Here is a 19,292-nt window from a genome sequence, read left to right on the forward strand (position 1 = left end):
TGTGTTTGGTGGAGAGACACAAGGATTGGTGAAGCAAAATGGAACAAATAAATGAACGTAGAGTTCATATTACAGTCACTTAGTTTCTAAAATATGATACAAGATGAAAGGGGGAAGGTTACTTTAAAAGCTGTGGATCAACTGCTTTGGGTGCTTCTCAGGGCCAAAAGTTCACGGTTATTGATGTTTAGCCCCGCCCAACATGAAGCTCCGCCCCGCAGTCGAGCTGAGAAAGCAAAGCCGAGGACCGTTCGTTAAGCCTGGGGGGCGTGGCTACACCTGTAGGCCCGCCTTCGCTTTCCAGCGTGAGCTTATTAACGGCTGCCGAATTGAAAAGGGGCGGGGCTCGACCGACAGATAATAAGGTGGGCGTGGTTTATCAATGAGCATCGTCTTCACGTGCTGGGATTGTCCCGCTGCACCTGCGAGGCGACAGCTGGAGATCCCGCAGAGAAAGGTCAGTGTGGCGGTCAGGGAGAAGATGAGTGGCCCGCCGTGCGGACGTGTGTTTAATAGCAGCTCCTCACGCAGCACAGCTGCGTTACCCTCACGTGACCTCCTCCTGACCCCCTCGCGGTTGGTGGGCTGTGTAAAGCGAGTTAGTTTTAAAGTTTGTAGAGTTAAAACTCCCGGGAACCACACAGGAGCTCGAGGGGTCCCAGAGGGGCTCGCCGAGAGTTTAATGTGTGAAAAACTTTCTGTTTCACAGAAAACACCGAACACCTGTTTCCTTCAGCGGCTAATGGAGATCACGCTACCTGCACGCTTCAATTTCCATACCGCTCTGTGATTGGTGCACACCGAGCCATGCGCGGGGCACGTGAACCGCCTTTAATCTTGGTGCCTCCGGAGGGTGGAAATATTGGTGGTGTTCATGCTGGCGGTGTTGATTTTGATGATGGTTTACTGGTAAAGCGGATGGTGGTGTTCGTGTTGATGGTTCACTGTTAAAGCGGATGGTGGTGTTCGTGTTGATGGTTCACTGTTAAAGCGGATGGTGGTGTTCGTGTTGATGGTTCACTGTTAAAGCGGATGGTGGTGTTCGTGTTGATGGTTCACTGTTAAAGCGGATGGTGGTGTTCGTGTTGATGGTTCACTGTTAAAGCGGATGGTGGTGTTCATGTTGATGGTTTACTGTTAAAGCAGATGGTGGTGTTCATGTTGATGGTTTACTGTTAAAGCAGATGGTGGTGTTCGTGTTGATGGTTCACTGTTAAAGTGGATGGTGGTGTTCGTGTTGATGGTTTACTGGTAAAGCGGATGGTGGTGTTCATGTTGATGGTTTACTGTTAAAGCAGATGGTGGTGTTCGTGTTGATGGTTCACTGTTAAAGCGGATGGTGGTGTTCGTGTTGATGGTTCACTGTTAAAGCGGATGGTGGTGTTCGTGTTGATGGTTCACTGTTAAAGCGGATGGTGGTGTTCGTGTTGATGGTTTACTGGTAAAGAGGATGGTGGTGTTCGTGTTGATGGTTCACTGTTAAAGCGGATGGTGGTGTTCGTGTTGATGGTTTACTGGTAAAGCGGATGGTGGTGTTCGTGTTGATGGTTTACTGGTAAAGCGGATGGTGGTGTTCGTGTTGATGGTTTACTGGTAAAGCGGATGGTGGTGTTCGTGTTGATGGTTTACTGGTAAAGCGGATGGTGGTGTTCGTGTTGATGGTTTACTGGTAAAGCGGATGGTGGTGTTCGTGTTGATGGTTTACTGGTAAAGCGGATGGTGGTGTTCGTGTTGATGGTTCACTGGTAAAGCGGATGGTGGTGTTCGTGTTGATGGTTCACTGTTAAAGCGGATGGTGGTGTTCGTGTTGATGGTTTACTGGTAAAGCGGATGGTGGTGTTCGTGTTGATGGTTTACTGGTAAAGCGGATGGTGGTGTTCGTGTTGATGGTTTACTGGTAAAGCGGATGGTGGTGTTCGTGTTGATGGTTTACTGGTAAAGCGGATGGTGGTGTTCGTGTTGATGGTTTACTGGTAAAGCGGATGGTGGTGTTCGTGTTGATGGTTTACTGGTAAAGCGGATGGTGGTGTTCGTGTTGATGGTTTTCTGGTAAAGCGGATGGTGGTGTTCGTGTTGATGGTTTACTGGTAAAGCGGATGGTGGTGTTCGTGTTGATGGTTTACTGGTAAAGCGGATGGTGGTGTTCGTGTTGATGGTTTACTGGTAAAGCGGATGGTGGTGTTCGTGTTGATGGTTCACTGTTAAAGCGGATGGTGGTGTTCGTGTTGATGGTTCACTGGTAAAGCGGATGGTGGTGTTCGTGTTGATGGTTCACTGGTAAAGCGGATGGTGGTGTTCGTGTTGATGGTTCACTGGTAAAGCGGATGGTGGTGTTCGTGTTGATGGTTCACTGGTAAAGCGGATGGTGGTGTTCGTGTTGATGGTTCACTGGTAAAGCGGATGGTGGTGTTCGTGTTGATGGTTCACTGGTAAAGCGGATGGTGGTGTTCGTGTTGATAGTTCACTGGTAAAGCGGATGGTGGTGTTCGTGTTGATGGTTCACTGGTAAAGCGGATGGTGGTGTTCGTGTTGATGGTTCACTGGTAAAGCGGATGGTGGTGTTCGTGTTGATGGTTCACTGGTAAAGCGGATGGTGGTGTTCGTGTTGATGGTTTACTGGTAAAGCGGATGGTGGTGTTCGTGTTGGTGTTGGTTTTGATGATGGTTTGCTGTTAAAGCAGATGGTGGTGTTCATGTTGATGGTTTACTGGTAAAGCGGATGGTGGTGTTCATGTTGATGGTTTACTGGTAAAGCGGATGGTGGTGTTCATGTTGATGGTTTACTGGTAAAGCGGATGGTGGTGTTCATGTTGATGGTTTACTGGTAAAGCGGATGGTGGTGTTCATGTTGGTGTTGGTTTTGATGATGGTTTGCTGTTAAAGCAGATGGTGGTGTTCATGTTGATGGTTTACTGGTAAAGCGGATGGTGGTGTTCATGTTGATGGTTTACTGGTAAAGCGGATGGTGGTGTTCATGTTGATGGTTTACTGGTAAAGCGGATGGTGGTGTTCATGTTGATGGTTTACTGGTAAAGCGGATGGTGGTGTTCATGTTGATGGTTTACTGGTAAAGCGGATGGTGGTGTTCATGTTGATGGTTTACTGGTAAAGCGGATGGTGGTGTTCATGTTGATGGTTTACTGGTAAAGCGGATGGTGGTGTTCATGTTGATGGTTTACTGGTAAAGCGGATGGTGGTGTTCATGTTGATGGTTTACTGGTAAAGCGGATGGTGGTGTTCATGTTGATGGTTTACTGGTAAAGCGGGAGGCGGTGTTCATGTTGATGGTTTACTGGTAAAGCGGATGGCGGTGTTCATGTTGATGGTTTACTGGTAAAGCGGATGGCGGTGTTCATGTTGATGGTTTACTGGTAAAGCGGATGGCGGTGTTCATGTTGATGGTTTACTGGTAAAGCGGATGGCGGTGTTCATGTTGATGGTTTACTGGTAAAGCGGATGGCGGTGTTCATGTTGATGGTTTACTGGTAAAGCGGATGGCGGTGTTCATGTTGATGGTTTACTGGTAAAGCGGATGGCGGTGTTCATGTTGATGGTTTACTGGTAAAGCGGATGGCGGTGTTCATGTTGATGGTTTACTGGTAAAGCGGATGGCGGTGTTCATGTTGATGGTTTGCTGTTAAAGCGGATGGCGGTGTTCATGTTGATGGTTTGCTGTTAAAGCGGATGGCGGTGTTCATGTTGATGGTTTACTGGTAAAGTGGATGGCGGTGTTCATGTTGATGGTGTTGGTTTTGATGATGGTTTGCTGTTAAAGCAGATGGCGGTGTTCATGTTGATGGTGTTGGTTTTGATGATGGTTCACTGTTAAAGCGGATGGCGGTGTTCATGTTGTTGGTGTTGATTTTGGTGTTATTTTTTCATACTGGGGTTGTTGATGTTAACGTTATTAGTCTTACTGTTGGTGCTGATATTTGTGTCAAAATTGATGTTGATCGTTGATGTGTTTGGAGTTGATGATGTAATTGGTGTTGTAGGTATTAATATTGCTGTTGGTGTTGTAGATGATTTTTGATGATGTTAATGTTGAAGTAGTTGATGGTGTTGTTGTTTTTGATGTTAATGATGTTGTTAAAGTTGGTGTTAATATTGCTGTTAGTGTTGATTTTGATGTCATTGGTTTTGGTGATTACATCAATATCAACATCAAAATAATGTTGAAGTAGGTGATGGTGTTTACAAAGTTGTGGTTAATGTTGATAGAGTTAATGATGTTGATTTTGAGGTTGTTGATGTTGCTGGTGTTGATGTAGCTGTGGTTAATGTTATTAATGTTGATGTAGCTGGCTTTTAAATAGTCGTTGATGGTGTTAATGTTGCTGTTGATGTTGCTGTTGCAGTGCTCACTCTCAGGTTGTGCTGATGGAGCCCTCTGAGCAGAAGCAGAAGTGCTTTGATCCATGGCGTGACTACCTGGGCCTCGCAGACCTGGTCACAGCCATGCGGACAGCCAACTCGAGAGTTCCAGAAGTTCCCTCCGAGCAAGCTTCTGGGTTTGGTTGGAACGATTGGCCACCATCACCAGTCTCTCCACCTTCGTTATCCTCATCACCATCTTCATCCTCGGGGCATAGTGGCATCATTGAATGGCAAGTCTCTTCAGTTCACTTTTCACATCGTGTGAGCCATGAGCATCAAGCATCACCACCAATCAGAGAGTTGACGTCACCTGGAAGTGTTTCCTATTCCTACTGGATGTCATCGCCAGTCAGACAGGAGAAGCGAACTTCAGCCAACAACTCAAGACCATCGGATAAATTTTTCTACTGGGTGTCATCCCCAGCCAGACGGAGGAAGCATGTGGTCAGTAACTGCTCGACACCACCCAGTAGCGTTTCATCTTCCTGTCCAGAGGAGAAACAGCCCCAGCAGCAGCAGTGTGGCTTCTGCAAGCATAATGGTGAGTCAGAGAGTGTGTTCACCTCCCACCGGCTCAAGGATCACAGCGGTTCAGTCATCTGCCCTTATTTAAGCCGCTACATGTGTCCAGAGTGTGGTGCCACAGGAGCGCATGCCCACACCCTCCGCTTCTGCCCCCTGGTGGACAGCACGTACAGCTCAGTGTACAACAAATCAGGGGGACAAGACAAAAAAAGGCAAAAATGAAAAGAAAATCACGTGAGCAGGTGGGAGTTTTGCAAAGTGGTGGTGTTTTACAGAGCTGGATTTTTACTGCAGTTGGATAATTTAGGCCCAAAGTTGGAGACTGTCCAATGGGAATGTCCCTCAGCTTGGGCAGGCTTGGCTTTAAGCTGAAGTCATCTGGCTGACCCGAGAAATCCTGCTTTGTGAAAGATCCCCAGCAGGGTATTTCACAAGAGGAAGGGGGAATTCTCAGTTTAACGTAAACTGATAACGTAACTGATAACAGATAACGTAAGCCTAAACTCAAGCCTGTCCAAAAAACAGAAGAGCTGAGGGACAGTCCTTACCATTAGGCTTACCTGTCTAATTTAGAAATGTGAAATAAACCCCAGAACAAGAATCCTGTATAGTTAAAACAAGAACATGACCAGGAAAAGACAAAAGGAAAAACAAAAATAGTGACCAGGAGGGAAAAGAAAGAACATGTGTCCATAGTTCAAAATAACATGACTTTTCCCTTCATGTAAAGCTCCCCAGTAGCTGGCTGTAGGGGAAAGTGCTTTTTTACCTTTGTTCACTCTGATTTGGTTTGCAACAAGAAGGTGATGTGACATTGACACCTTACTGCTACTTTTAATCTAAAGATTATGCTATAGTGCTTTTACGTTTTTCCTTTTTCCACAAGAAAACATCTCACTGAAGAAAATACAGTTTGCTTGATTCAAATGTGATCTTGTAACATAATGAACCTCTTTAAACGCAAGCGGTGGCCGAATTTGGAATAAAGTGAGCGCAAAAAAACTTACATTTATCACAAGTAGGAAATATACTGGAACAGCATATCATTATTTTTAAGTTTGATAACTTTTTGGCAGTAATTATGTTGGTCATGTGCAAACATTTGGGTCAAGTTCCATGTTTTGTTGATTTAAGTGAAAATAAGTGAACACATCGTCTACAGAGAACACACTACTGCGTTTTTTTAAAAATACAAAGTTAGAGAATGTAACACATTTGAGGGAAAAAAATAAAATATTAAAGGTGGCTTGTGCAAAAAATGGCAAATTTTTATTAAGCTCAGCAAGTAAATAGAAGTTGTACTGTAAAATTCACTTATTTTCAATGAAACATAATTTGACTGAGGTGTTAAAACTAGCATCCAACTCTTATTTTATATATAAGAACTTATGTTGCTTGTAACATTTGAATGCAGTATTTCTGTTTTCGGTGTATAACGTTACTTTTTGTGTTTTGAAATTTAGTCGTAATATTGTTTATTGTTGTTTTAAGTGTTTATAGAGCTGCAAAGGCCGTGCTGTAAAGACGTGGAAAGGCCTGTGGATTCCAGTTTGTGTTAGAACTGCATGCGCTTGGTTATACTCACTCGTGTGCACTTTGTGGTGATCATTTGTGGATTTTTGCATTTGTTTATGTGCCGTTTCACTCGTGTGCATGTTTTTAGTAGCTTAAGTTGTTTGAAGCCCATTGACAACAAACTTGTATTCACAGGTTCGAATCTGCGTCAGTTCAGTATGAATGTTATCATTTTTATCATTTAGTTGAGAAGCTCATATTCAGCATTCGCTTTAATGTTAAATATCAGCAGCAGATGAAGGACGGCTCTTAAGTTCTTTCTGATTGAACTGCTTGTGTTTGATGGAAAAATAACTTTTTAAATGTTTTTATTCTCTTAAAACGACATTGCCTTATTTTAAGATGTGTGTTGACGTATCTGCTTAGCTTTACGTGCCTTTCTAGTGTGACTTTAAGCACTTTTGGGTTTGTTTGCATGTACAAATACTTTGAATATCTAATAATGTGTTACGTAATGACCATGTTTTGCTTTTTTTATGTGTCTAAATCTGAAACGAAGTGAAAGCTTGTATAATTCTGGATGTGCTTTGTTTTCCAGACCAGCTTTTTCCTAAGTAAAATAAGTGGCACAGGAAAGGGACTGGGTTGAAAATACAGTCTTTATTCTTGTGGAGCATAAGAGTCTTTAACAACATGGAAATGGTCCACTTTAAACACAACAAAATACTAACTTATTTATCCATGACAATTGTCAATTCAAATGAAAAATCTAGGCTAGAATGCAGGGCTGAATGACCAAACAGTGGAAAAGGGCCTTTTAATTTAGTTTTCAGCACACATACTAGTCTATTTTGGATATATAAGACCAAGGATGGGCAAATAACCACATGGAATGAAATCAAAATATATTACAACAAGACCTGAAGTGAAAAGCATCATGGAAATTTGAGTTTTCTGAAACAATGAGGCAGATTTCTGTACCTGTATGACAAAAATGTTAAAAGAAATCGAATCAAACATCTGACAGCATAGTTCAAACTTGAAAACAACCTCCAACAGAAGGAGCCATAAATGTAAGCTTACTTGTTTTACCGAACCTGGTTGAATAGTTCATAACATAGGGTTTTCTCAGTTCAGTTTAGCCTGAAAAAGCCCAACTACTACCCAAAATACTGTATATACACAACGCCTCTGCATTTATAGAGGATTCTCTATTGAAAGTGTATAATAGTCATTCAACAATCTTAATTGGCTTAATCTTCCTTTCCACAAAGAAGAATGACTGACTATTAACAGGTTAAATTAGTCCTCTGACAGAAGGTGACCGTCTGACCATCAGGCGCTATGGTGTAAATGCTAAATCTCGGCGAATCTGAGCCTTCGGAGGCCGATTTCCACGGCGCAGGAGTTCTGTTTCTCTGTGGGCCGCCATCACTATTCGACTGAGCATATGTGTTGGAATAAGAGAGAAAAAACAAGAGATGGTATAGTTGATCAGTATATATCATCACTATCACATCAAAACCTTGCACCTGCAAACCATCTCCTAAAAACAGCTGCCCTTCACACTGTGTGAATGAGCCATGATGAAATGACCAAATTGGTCCAAAATTACTTGAAATAAAATGTTGCATTTTATTCCCACTGATATCCACTTATAACACTTATGTGGTTTTCTGCAGCAAAAACAGCCATAATTCATAATTATGTGACCATTTTTCAACATCTCTTTATCCCTTTATGTCCATCAGTTTCACATGAATAAAATATTACCCAAACACAATAATCCCCAATGATGATGAGCTAAAAGTCCATAATTGTATTCATGTATTTTATTCATGTTTATTCATTTAGTTCATTTCAGTGATGCTAAATTAATGCACTATTTTTTTTTCCAGTGTAGTTCATAATTTCTTACTTAAGGGAGGAAAGTTCTTTTACAAGGCCACATACAAGCTCTGTGGCATCCTCTTGGTGGAGAAAGGCTTCTGGGATAGGTGGGTCATCCACCTCCAGGCTGGTATGAAGGAAATAAAACCATTATTATTTACTGAAAACATCTGCAGTCTTCCATCTTTGTGTGCACAAGCGGGTGTTTCATAAAGCTGGATTTCTCATTTCCTCCCATAATTTAAGACCAAAGTGTGGAATGCACAACTGAGTGACGACTGGAGTTTAAGTTAACTGGCTAACTGGAAAATCCTGCTTATGAAATCCCCACCAGACTGGAATCACCAATACACTGTGTGCACAATTATTAGGCAAGCCTTATTTTGGAGGATTATTTTTCATTAATGACCAACTACAGCGCTCTGGGTTAATCCAGAATGTTAATAAACCTAAAACATGAGTGTTTAAGAAAGTAAAAGTGAGGTTTTGTTTTTCTAAGGAGAATTTCTATTAATATCTATATGTGCACATTTATTGGGAAACTATAATGGTGCAGAATTATTACGCAGCTAAATGAAAAACATTTTTCCATCTCACTTTATTTTCATCTGTTCAAGTGAGAATTATAAACAAAACAACTCAAAATTTTCCAATGAACATTTCTGAGAAATAAAAAAAAAATCAGTGACCAGTAGCCACCCTTCTTTTCAATAACAGTGATAAGCCTTCCATTCATGGAGTCGGTCAGTTTCTTGATTGGTTGATGATCAACTTTTTGTGCAGCAGCAGCCGCAGCCTCCCAGACCCTGTTCAGAGAGGCGTCCTGTTTTCCTTCACTGTAAATCTCCCGTTTAAGAATTGCCCACAAGTTCTCAGTTGGGTTCAGGTCAGGTGAGGAAGGGGGCCACGTCATAGGTTTTTCATCTTTAATGCCTTTACTGGCGAGCCATGCAGAGGAACTTGGATGCATGTGATGGAGCATGTCCTGCATAAAAATCATCGTCTTTAATAATACCAGCCCATACCAGTAACCCACCTCCACCTTGCTGGCGTCTGACTTGAAGTGGAGCTCTGTCCCGTTACTGATCCAGCCACAGGCCCGTCCATCTGGTCCATCAAGATTCACTCTCATTTCATCAGTCCATAAAACCTTTGAAAAATCTGTCTTCAGATTCTTCTTGGACCAGTCTAGACACTTCAGCTTATGTGTCTTGTTCAGTGGTGGTCGGGTTTCAGCCTTCCTTACCTCGGCCACGTCTCTGAGCACTGAACATCTTGTACTTCTTGGTTCTCCAGCTAGGTTGCAGTTCTGGAATATGACAGAACTGGAAGATAATGGGTTCCTGGTAGCTTCACACTTGATTCTTCTCAAATCCTTGGCAGTTAATTTGCGTCTTTTTTTTCTCAGCACGTTTCTTACGACCCTGTTGACTGTTTGCAACAAAACGTTTGATGGTTCTGTGATCACGCCCCAATATCTTAGCAGTTTCAAGAGTTCTGCATCCCTCTGAGGGACTTTTGGTAATTTTTAACTTTTCAGAGTCAGTTCAATCTCTTTTTTTGGCCCATTTTAGGAAAAAATGAAATGAGGAAAAAAGCTGCCTAATAATTATAAACACACCTTGATATAGAGTGTTGATCTCCTTAGGCCACACCCTCCCTCATTACACAGATACACATCACCTGCTATGCTTAAATCCATTAAGCATTCCAGTTTATCCAGCTTGCAGTTAGAAAATATGCCTAAAAATGACAATATGGTCAAAATACTCACTTGCCTAATAATTGTGCACACAGTGTATATCATAATATATTACCAAATGTTCTCAATATGTCAGGCGGTATTAACTAGAATATCTGTGTCACTTCAGGGCCCACCACAGTCACCCTCTGCCTCACCTTAATGCGATGCTGTTGAGCTGGGAGTCTGTTACAGAGTAAAGAGACGAGGGAACAACGTCATGGTCCTGAGGAAACTCAGTAGCAGGGGTCAGGGTGGGGTTGGAGACTGGTTCCTGGGTAATAGCAGGGGTCACCAAAGGGTCACAAGCATCTTGGCCTAGATAAAACTGATATAATACAAACCATTAGTGTGGTAAACGTGTTCAGGGGTAGCAGCTACATCTTATTACAAGGTGGTGATGCAGTCCACTTTTCTTAGATTAAGCAGTTGTTACAGGCCCAGTGGTGGACGAAGTACACAAATCATGTACTTGAGTTAAAGTAGAGACACCCAAGGTCAAATATTACTCCAGTTAAAAAAAGACCTTCAGACCTCCACTTGAGTAAAAGTACTAAAGTATTTACCTTCAAATGTACTTAAGTATCGAAAGTAAAAGTACTAAAAGAGTAATAATGACTAATGTCCTATTAACGTTTTTACAACAAGACTGGCTTCCTGAACTCATTTTAGGTGGAAATACTCCAGTGTCTGTGATGGTGCGACAGAATTCAGACACAGATGAAAAATGGAAACATGGTTTTATTAACGTTCAGCAAAGGCGTGGTCAAAAAACGCACGTGGGTCATAACCAAAAAGCACCAGAGAATCACCGAAGTGATTATAGCATAGCACTAGGCAGCCAAAATCAAGGAAGTGACACGGATCCAAGAACCAGCCAGCAAAGGTACAAAAAGGGACAAGCAAAAGACAAGACTTTTGTTTTTATACAGACAGAAACCAAAAGGAACGACAGATTTCTCAGAATGTAGGAGGAAAAAGTCGGATATTAGACTCTGAAATGTAGTGGAGGGAAAGGAAAAAGTCGCCCAGAAGAGAAACTTCAGTACAGATACACCAAAAATACTAAAGTACAGAAACTAATTACATTTACTTTTTTTTACGTTATAGTTACTGTCCACCACCGTATAGGCCAAACATAAAAGTACCCTACCCATGACTGGTTCATTAGTTTTACACTGGAGTTGCAAGGTAAAGGTAACTAACAAGTTATTTTATACCACCAATTAGCACTGTTTAAACTGCATGCCTACATCACACACTCAGTTCAAACTGTTAAGTAGACTCAAATAAACTTGCTTATTTATGTCTTCTGTTTTATATGGAAGCCCATTTCTGCCAAATAGATGAGAAAAATCTTTAGTACATTAATATTTGGGAAAAACAAATGTCAAAGCAATGACTTATTGTCCCAAAATAATTACTTCACTGAAATTTAATAACTGATTATTTTGACATACATGCTTAAAATGATGGCTCTTCAAAGGTTCTTTAGTAAAGAAAATGGTTCTATATAGAACCATAAACATTCAAAGAACCCTTTCCATTATTAAAGGGTTCTTTGCATCATGTAGAGTTCCTCAGATTGATGGAGAATGTGCTGTAGATAGTTCTATATAGAAGAAAAGAGTTTTTTGTAGTGTAATGTTCTTTATAGAACCATATACGGCACATTCTCAATCAGTCTGAAGAACCATTACACCATGCAAAGAACCCTCTAAACATGCAAAGCGTTCTTTGAGTGTTCAGGTTTTTAGATCCATTTTTTTTTACTGAAGAAGCATCATTGTGTACTATCTCAAAATCTAAAAAACAAAGTCTTTTTAAGATATTATTTCACAAATGTCATTATTTTGTAATACTAAGTCAAAATTTCAAGAAAATAATTGTTTCAAAATCATCAAATCAAAGTCAATATTTAGAGAAATTAGTTATTTCAAGACAGTAAGTCTATATTTAGAGAAATAAAGTCATTATATCAAGATACTAAGTCAATATTTAGAGAAATAAAGTCATTACGTCAAGATACTAAGTCAATATTTAGAGAAGCAAAGTCATTATGTCAATATTTTGTGAAAATTAGTCATTATTTTAATATACTAAGTCAATATTTAGAGAAATGGAGACATTATTTCAAGATACTAAGTCAATATTTAGAGAAACGTCATTATGTCAAGATACCAAGTCAATATTTAGAGAAACGTCATTATGTCAAGATACCAAGTCAATATTTAGAAAATATGAGTTATTATTTCAAGACACTAAGTCAGTATTTAGAGAAACTAAGTCATTATTTCAAGGTACTAAGTCAATATTTAGAGAAACTAAGTCATTATTTCAAGATATTAAGTCAATATTTAGTGAACCTGTTATTATTTTGAGATACTAAGTCAATATATCAACAAAATAAGCAATTGTTTTAAGATACTAAGCAATTTTTCAAGAAAATAACTCAACCCTGCCATTTTTTTCTTCTCTACCTGGAAGCAATGGTCTTCCATAGTTTTTAACTGTGAAATGTATTTGTGTCATTTCTTCCAGTTTCTCCACACTTACATGCATGTGCTCCTCCTGGTTAGTAGGTGGTGCTTCTGGCATCCTGAGCTCCTCTGTGTTGCTTCCCCCTTCTACACTAGGTCCTATGCTCCCTAGTACTGCTTTAGTGGGGGTCTGAGGGAACTCCACATCATCACACTGATCTTCTGCATCACATATCTCTGAAAATGCTAACTCGGGTAAAGTAGTAGCCACTGTAACTGTGTGGTCCATAAATACTGGGTCCACTTTGGCACCAGTGGACATGCTCAGCTGAGGTCCATCTAGATCTAGTTCTGTAGTGGCATCCAGGTCAAGAGAGGGGGACACTAAGTGTTTGTAATTAACAGCTGGATACTGCTCTTCAACCTCCATCTCACTTTTTTCCAGAGCAGTTCTAGATTCTTGGACTTCCTTACTGACTGGTATTGTAACTTCGTGGACTTCATTGACGCCTGTGAAGCCACAGCTTACTTCTTCAGAAATTTCAGTTGGGCGCTCAGTAGGATCTATGAAACCATCACAAACTTCATTGGTGACAGCAATAGAGCCATGGCTTACTTCTTCAGAGACTTCAATTTGGTTTATATCTGGTGCTTTAGAGCCTCCACAAACTTCATCAGAAACACTGGAAGAGCCATAGTTCACTTCCTCACCTACATTAACTGGGAGCTCAGTTGTTTCTTTACAACCTTCACAAACTCCATCTGAGTTTGAGCCATAGAACACCTTCAGAGCTTTGTCAACTGGGCCTTCAGAGGCTTCTTTGGAACCTTTATAAATGTCACCAGTAGCACAATTAGGACTAGAGATGACTTTGGCAGCAACTAGGCACTTAGCAGTTTCCTTTGAACCTTCACAAATGTCATTGGTAACACCATGACTCACTTGCTCTGCAACTGCATACTCAGATGTTTCCTTCTGAGTAACAGCAGTAGACCCATACCTCAGTGCCTCATTAACTGTAACTGGGCCTTGAGTGATTTCTTCAGAACCTTCCCAAACTTCACGAATTTCATAAGTAACAGCAATAGAACTCACATCTGCAGCACCTGGGCACTCAGTAGTTTCATTAGAATCTTCACAAACTTCTTTAGTAACACTGGTAGACTCATAGATTACTGCTTCATAAATTGCAACTGGTCCCTGAGTCACTTCTGTCAAAACTTCACAGACTTCATCTGTAACACCATAACTTACTTGCTCTGCAACTGGGTACTCAGATTTTTCCTTAGAACCTTCACAAATGTCATTGGTAACACCATAACTCACTTGCTCTGCAACTGGGTATTCAGAGGTTTCCTTAGAACCATCACAAACATCATGGGCAACACCATATCTCACTTGCTCTGAAACTGGGTATTCAGATGCTTCCTTAGAACCTTCACAACCTTCATGGGTAACACCATAACTCACTTGCTCTGCAACTGGGTATTCAGATGTTTCCATAGAACCTTCACAAACGCCACGGGTAACACCATAACTCACTTGCTCTGCATCTGAGTACTCGGCTGTTTCCTTAGAGCCTTCACAAACGTCACAGGTAACACCATAACTCACTTGCTCTGCAACTGGGTACTCAGATGTTTCCTTAGAGCCTTCACAAACGTCACGGGTAACACCATAACTCACTTGCTCTGCAACTGGGTACTCAGATGTTTCCTTATAACCTTCACAAATGTCACAGGTAACACCATAACTCACTTGCTCTGCAACTGGGTATTCAGATGTTTCCTTAGAACCTTCACAAACATCATGGGTAACACCATAACTCACTTGCTCTGCAACTGGGTACTCAGATGTTTCCTTATAACCTTCACAAATGTCACAGGTAACACCATAACTCACTTGCTCTGCAACTGGGTATTCAGATGTTTCCTTAGAACCTTCACAAACATCATGGGTAACACCATAACTCACTTGCTCTGCAACTGGGTACTCAGATGTTTCCTTAGAGCCTTCACAAACATTACGGGTAACACCATAACTCACTTGCTCTGCAACTGGGTACTCAGATGTTTCCTTAGAACCTTCACAACCTTCATGGGTAACACCATAACTCACTTGCTCTGCAACTGGGCACTTCTCTGTCTCCTTAGAACCATCACAAACTTCATTGGCAAGACCAATGAGTCTCCCTTCCTCATTAACTTCAACTGAGCACTCAAGTGTTTCCTTAGGACCTTGACAAACTCCATTACTGACATCAATACAGTCATAGCTTGCTTCCTCAGCAACTAGGGAATCGGTTGTTTCTTGAGCAACCTCAAAAGTGCCCTTGGTCAATTTATTATTAGAACGTAAACCTTCTTCCTCAAGGAGGCCTTTGAGATTCATAGTGATCTCCAAATCCTGACCGTCAATTGCTCCATTTCCTGGAAGGTTAGGCTCAGCAATGGCTGGCAATTTAATGTCAAGTTCACTTGCAACTGCAGATGGTTCATCTTGGATCTTATTCACATCCTGTAGTATCAATTGCTCTAAAAGCACCTGTTTCGTTGCTCCTCTATCATCCATCATGGTAGTACCCTCATTCCCCACTTCTGTATTGTCTTTATTCTTCTCCCCTGCTGCCTCTGCCACCAAACTCTCTCCTCCACTAAGAACCTGCTTGCAGTGCTGTCCTTCAAGGAGGAACCTTCTTTTCCTGTCTCCTAGTCCACACATACCCATTCGCCTTCTTAATCTTTTCTTCGCTGGAGGTTTCAAAGACTCAGTTTCTTGTGTCTCACTATCAAAGCAGGATTTTTCACCTACAGCACCTGAAACCCCTTCTAGATGAACACCTATGGTCTTTGGGTCCAACACTTTGATCCTGTTCTCTTGAACATCTCCACAAAGAATGCTTTCTTCTGTCTCATCCAAAGAATATCTATGGCAAGGATTGTTTGGGGAACTTTGAGCTGCGTGCGATGTCTGTAGTTCATGACTAGAAGTGTCCTCGGTCTCATTATCCATCTCTTCAACGGCTGCAGCAGCTTTCGGCTCATGGTCCAATGTTATCCCACCCTGGGGCTTGTTTTTAATGTCATTACGTTCTGCACTTTCTGTTTTGTTCATATTGGTTTGCTCCACATCAACGAGGATTTTAACAAGGCCATGATCAATTTCTGGTTGGTGTTCTCCATAGCTGTCTATGAGTGATGCTGACTGCAGATACAGTAAACTCTGGCTTCCAACCTTCAAGAACAGTAGAAACAAATAAGGGAACAGCAAGTAAAATATACAGAACCTTTACCTATGATTATTGCTTTTATTCTTCAACATGTGGTTGACTGTGCTATTTTTAGATAAGATACAGAGGCACCAAAACTTACCTGGAATTTAACCATTGGTTAATTTAATGAAGTTGTTTTTTATGATTGTTACTTGAGTTACTTTATGATAACACTTTCAGCACAACATCCAAATGATGTTGTAGAGAAAGTCTGGAGAAGAATTGGGGACTGTTTTTTTTTACTTGTGTTTGGGGATGATGAACTCATAAATGTACAGTGGCATTTTGGATGAAAACCTTAAACAATCTGCAAATAAACTGCTCAAATGATAATGGGCCTCACTGACCAACCGCTCTTGAGAAGAAATTTCTTCTTAAATACCACTTACGCAAGTTTCCTGAAGATTCTGATATTCACCAATGTTTTCTAGACACACTCTAGAGCACAGCAGTACAAAAAATTCTGCACCTTAAGAACACGTCATGAATGACATAGACTTTTTATTAGTTTGTTAGTTAATATCTTTCTCGAGAGCAGATTTTTAAAAAAAATTAGGAAGATATTGGTGAATGAGGCCCAATGATCTTAAACTCCCCAGCCACATTTCAAAAGAATACCTTCCCAAAAAAAAAGAAAATGACAGTCCCAGCATGATTTGTTTAAAACATGAAAAATAAATATAGACATGTCCAAATACTTTATGGGGCCACTGTCCATTCCCACAATAAGGCCTACCTGGTTTCTGTCTGTAGGCTGTAGTTCTGATGTTTCACCAGATGTGGTGCTCTTTCTGCTATTCAGCCTGCTTACCCTTGCAGTTTTCTGCTGGGGAGGTCTGAACTCTTTCAGGGTGAAGAATATTCACTTTTCATTAGATACTATAACATTAGGTTGAACACAGTTTAACCTGTTAACACTTAAAGGGTCACTGTATGATTGGGGTGCCATTTGTGTCCCAGTAATATTACATTTACAACTATCCATGGCAATAAAAAAGTTATTATATTCTTACATTCTTAAGTAAATGTCACATTCTAACTAAAGGTGGAATGGTTGCATGATGTACTGCAGGTAAATGAGAGATTTAGCTTGCGGTTCCTCGCTCAGTGGACACCAGAGAGAGTTTTGCTTGGTTTATGCAATATATTTGAATAGGACTGGACACCTACACCACATTGTGGCCTTACATGTCCTAACAGTCAGCATTCTCTATAAACACAGGTAAAGTGACATTCACAACAACAAAATATGCATTAGATGTTAGATGAACGGTCAGATGTACGGTTTGGTGAGATGAACGGTCAGATGTACGGTTTGGTGAGATGAACGGTCAGATGTATGGTTTGGTCAGATGAACGGTCAGATGAATACTCAGATGTATGGTATGGTTAGATGAACGGTCAGATGTACGGTTTGGTGAGATGAACGGTCAGATGTACGGTTTGGTGAGATGAACGGTCAGATGTACGGTTTGGTCAGATGAACGGTCAGATGTATGGTTTGGTCAGATGAACGGTCAGATGTATGGTTTGGACAGATGTACGGTTTGGTGAGATGAACGGTCAGATGTACGGTTTGGTGAGGTGAACGGTCAGATGTACGGTTTGGTGAGGTGAACGGTCAGATGTACGGTTTGGTTAGATGAACGGTCAGATGTATGGTTTGGTTAGATGAATGGTCAGATGAACGGTCAGATGTATGGTTTGGTGAGATGAACGGTCAGATGTATGGTTTGGTGAGATGAATGGTCAGATGTATGGTTTGGTCAGATGAACGGTCAGATGTATGGTTTGGTCAGATGAACGGTCAGATGTATGGTTTGGTGAGATGAATGGTCAGATGTATGGTTTGGTGAGATGAACGGTCAGATGTATGGTTTGGTCAGATGTATATGTTTTCAGATGCATATTTTCTTGGACTTAATGTGGAAAACTGAATTTGAATTTGTAAGCCACAGTGGCTATACAGCACCACAATCATGCAATCACTCTGAAAATCATGAAGATTATAAACTGGAATTGGTTTCAAGTACATAAAATTCATCACAACTGAAGTTTAGCTAACCTGTGCTTTGGCCCTTCCTTTTCATTGTGGCTCCACCCAAGTCTCTGAACCGAATGATAAAGCGAGCACTGCAAAATATCAGTGTTCAGACTGTGACATTAGGGTCACATTTTCAGTCAGAAAGCAGCTTTTAACAATAACACAAGTCTTTTTAGATCTTTCAGAACTGACAGACGCTAGCTAACGTTAGCTTAGCATCATTAGCACGTCACCGTCTTATTTACTTCCACTCACCTCCTCCTGCGGCCTGTGAAACAGTTCGCAAACTAGACTGTTAGTGGCTTTAATGACTCTAAATGACAGCTGCGCTGAATTTCTCTCCAGAACTTAGTTAATAAACTGAGGAAGGCTTTAAAGAAATGCTAGAATTCCTTCAGTCACTCAAAGGGGACTTCCACCCGTTTTTCAACCTTTCTAAACAGAGTCATTCAGAGAGGTTTCGGCTCAAATGGTTAACTGCAGAGAAGCTTATAGACTCGGACGTCTTTACAGTGGTGGTGACAGGAACCAGGTCACAGCGTCTGCAACACAAATACAGCAATGATGCTTCCAGTTAATCTGCTTCTAAACTGGAACTCAGTCCCACCTTTTATTAGACGGTCGAGCTCAGCGCTCACTTTTAAGAAGCAGCTAAAAACGTCTCTGTCTCTAACTTAACGCTTCATTAAAACCACGTCTAGTGGTTTCTGAATAAATACTAATGTTTTCTTGTATATCTGTGTTTTATCAACTGTCAGTGATAAAACAGAATAAAATTAATAAGAATTAATAATAATATTGTTATTTATTTAGCACTTTTCATGCCGGTGGCAGCTCAAAGTGCTATATAAATAAAAATTATTATTAAATCTTATTAATTTTATTCTGCCTCACGACACCCTGCACGCACCTCTCCGCCATGAATAAAAATTATTATTATTAATTCTTATTAATTTTATTCTGCCTCACGACACCCTGCACGCACCTCTCCGCCATAAATAAAATTATTATTAATTCTAATTAAATTTATTCTGCCTCACGGCACCCTGCACGCGCCTCTCCGCCATAAATAAAATTATTATTAATTCTAATTAATTGTATTCTGCCTCACGGCACCCTGCACGCGCCTCTCCGCCATAAATAAAATAATTATTAATTCTAATTAATTGTATTCTGCCTCACGACACCCTGCACGCACCTCTCCGCCATAAATAAAATTATTATTAATTCTAATTAATTGTATTCTGCCTCACGGCACCCTGCACGCGCCTCTCCGCCATGAATAAAAATTATTATTATTAATTCTTATTAATTTTATTCTGCCTCACGACACCCTGCACGCACCTCTCCGCCATAAATAAAATTATTATTAATTCTAATTAATTGTATTCTGCCTCACGGCACCCTGCACGCGCCTCTCCGCCATAAATAAAATTATTATTAATTCT

At 40.8% G+C, this 19,292-nt stretch overlaps 2 protein-coding genes across 3 annotated transcripts; one reads left to right on the top strand and one right to left on the bottom strand.

Moving 5' to 3' along the window:
- Positions 1-375: 375 nt before the first annotated feature.
- Positions 376-6,936, top strand: nanos3 (nanos homolog 3). 2 transcript variants are annotated; one of them, XM_017712784.2, is made up of 2 exons: positions 376-457; positions 4,359-6,936. In XM_017712784.2, the coding sequence occupies exon 2, from the start codon at positions 4,381-4,383 to the stop codon at positions 5,122-5,124; it is 744 nt and encodes a 247-aa protein (XP_017568273.1). In that variant the 5' UTR covers positions 376-457; positions 4,359-4,380; the 3' UTR covers positions 5,125-6,936. The 2 variants fall into 2 exon arrangements, with proteins under 2 accessions (XP_017568273.1, XP_017568274.1); XM_017712785.2 differs by lacking the exon at positions 376-457 and adding an exon at positions 549-598.
- Positions 6,937-7,649: 713 nt separating this feature from the next.
- Positions 7,650-18,236, bottom strand: si:ch211-286b5.2. Its single transcript, XM_017712781.2, has 7 exons — positions 18,100-18,236; positions 17,866-17,933; positions 16,537-16,643; positions 12,605-15,763; positions 10,207-10,376; positions 8,336-8,434; positions 7,650-7,859 (listed from the first exon to the last, which is right to left on the bottom strand). Exons 2-7 carry the CDS (start codon positions 17,888-17,890, stop codon positions 7,760-7,762), a joined length of 3,660 nt encoding a protein of 1,219 aa, XP_017568270.2. The 5' UTR covers positions 17,891-17,933; positions 18,100-18,236; the 3' UTR covers positions 7,650-7,759.
- Positions 18,237-19,292: the final 1,056 nt, after the last annotated feature.

This window comes from Pygocentrus nattereri, chromosome 12, assembly GCF_015220715.1.
Source record: "Pygocentrus nattereri isolate fPygNat1 chromosome 12, fPygNat1.pri, whole genome shotgun sequence".
Classification (NCBI taxonomy): Eukaryota; Metazoa; Chordata; class Actinopteri; order Characiformes; family Serrasalmidae; genus Pygocentrus; species Pygocentrus nattereri.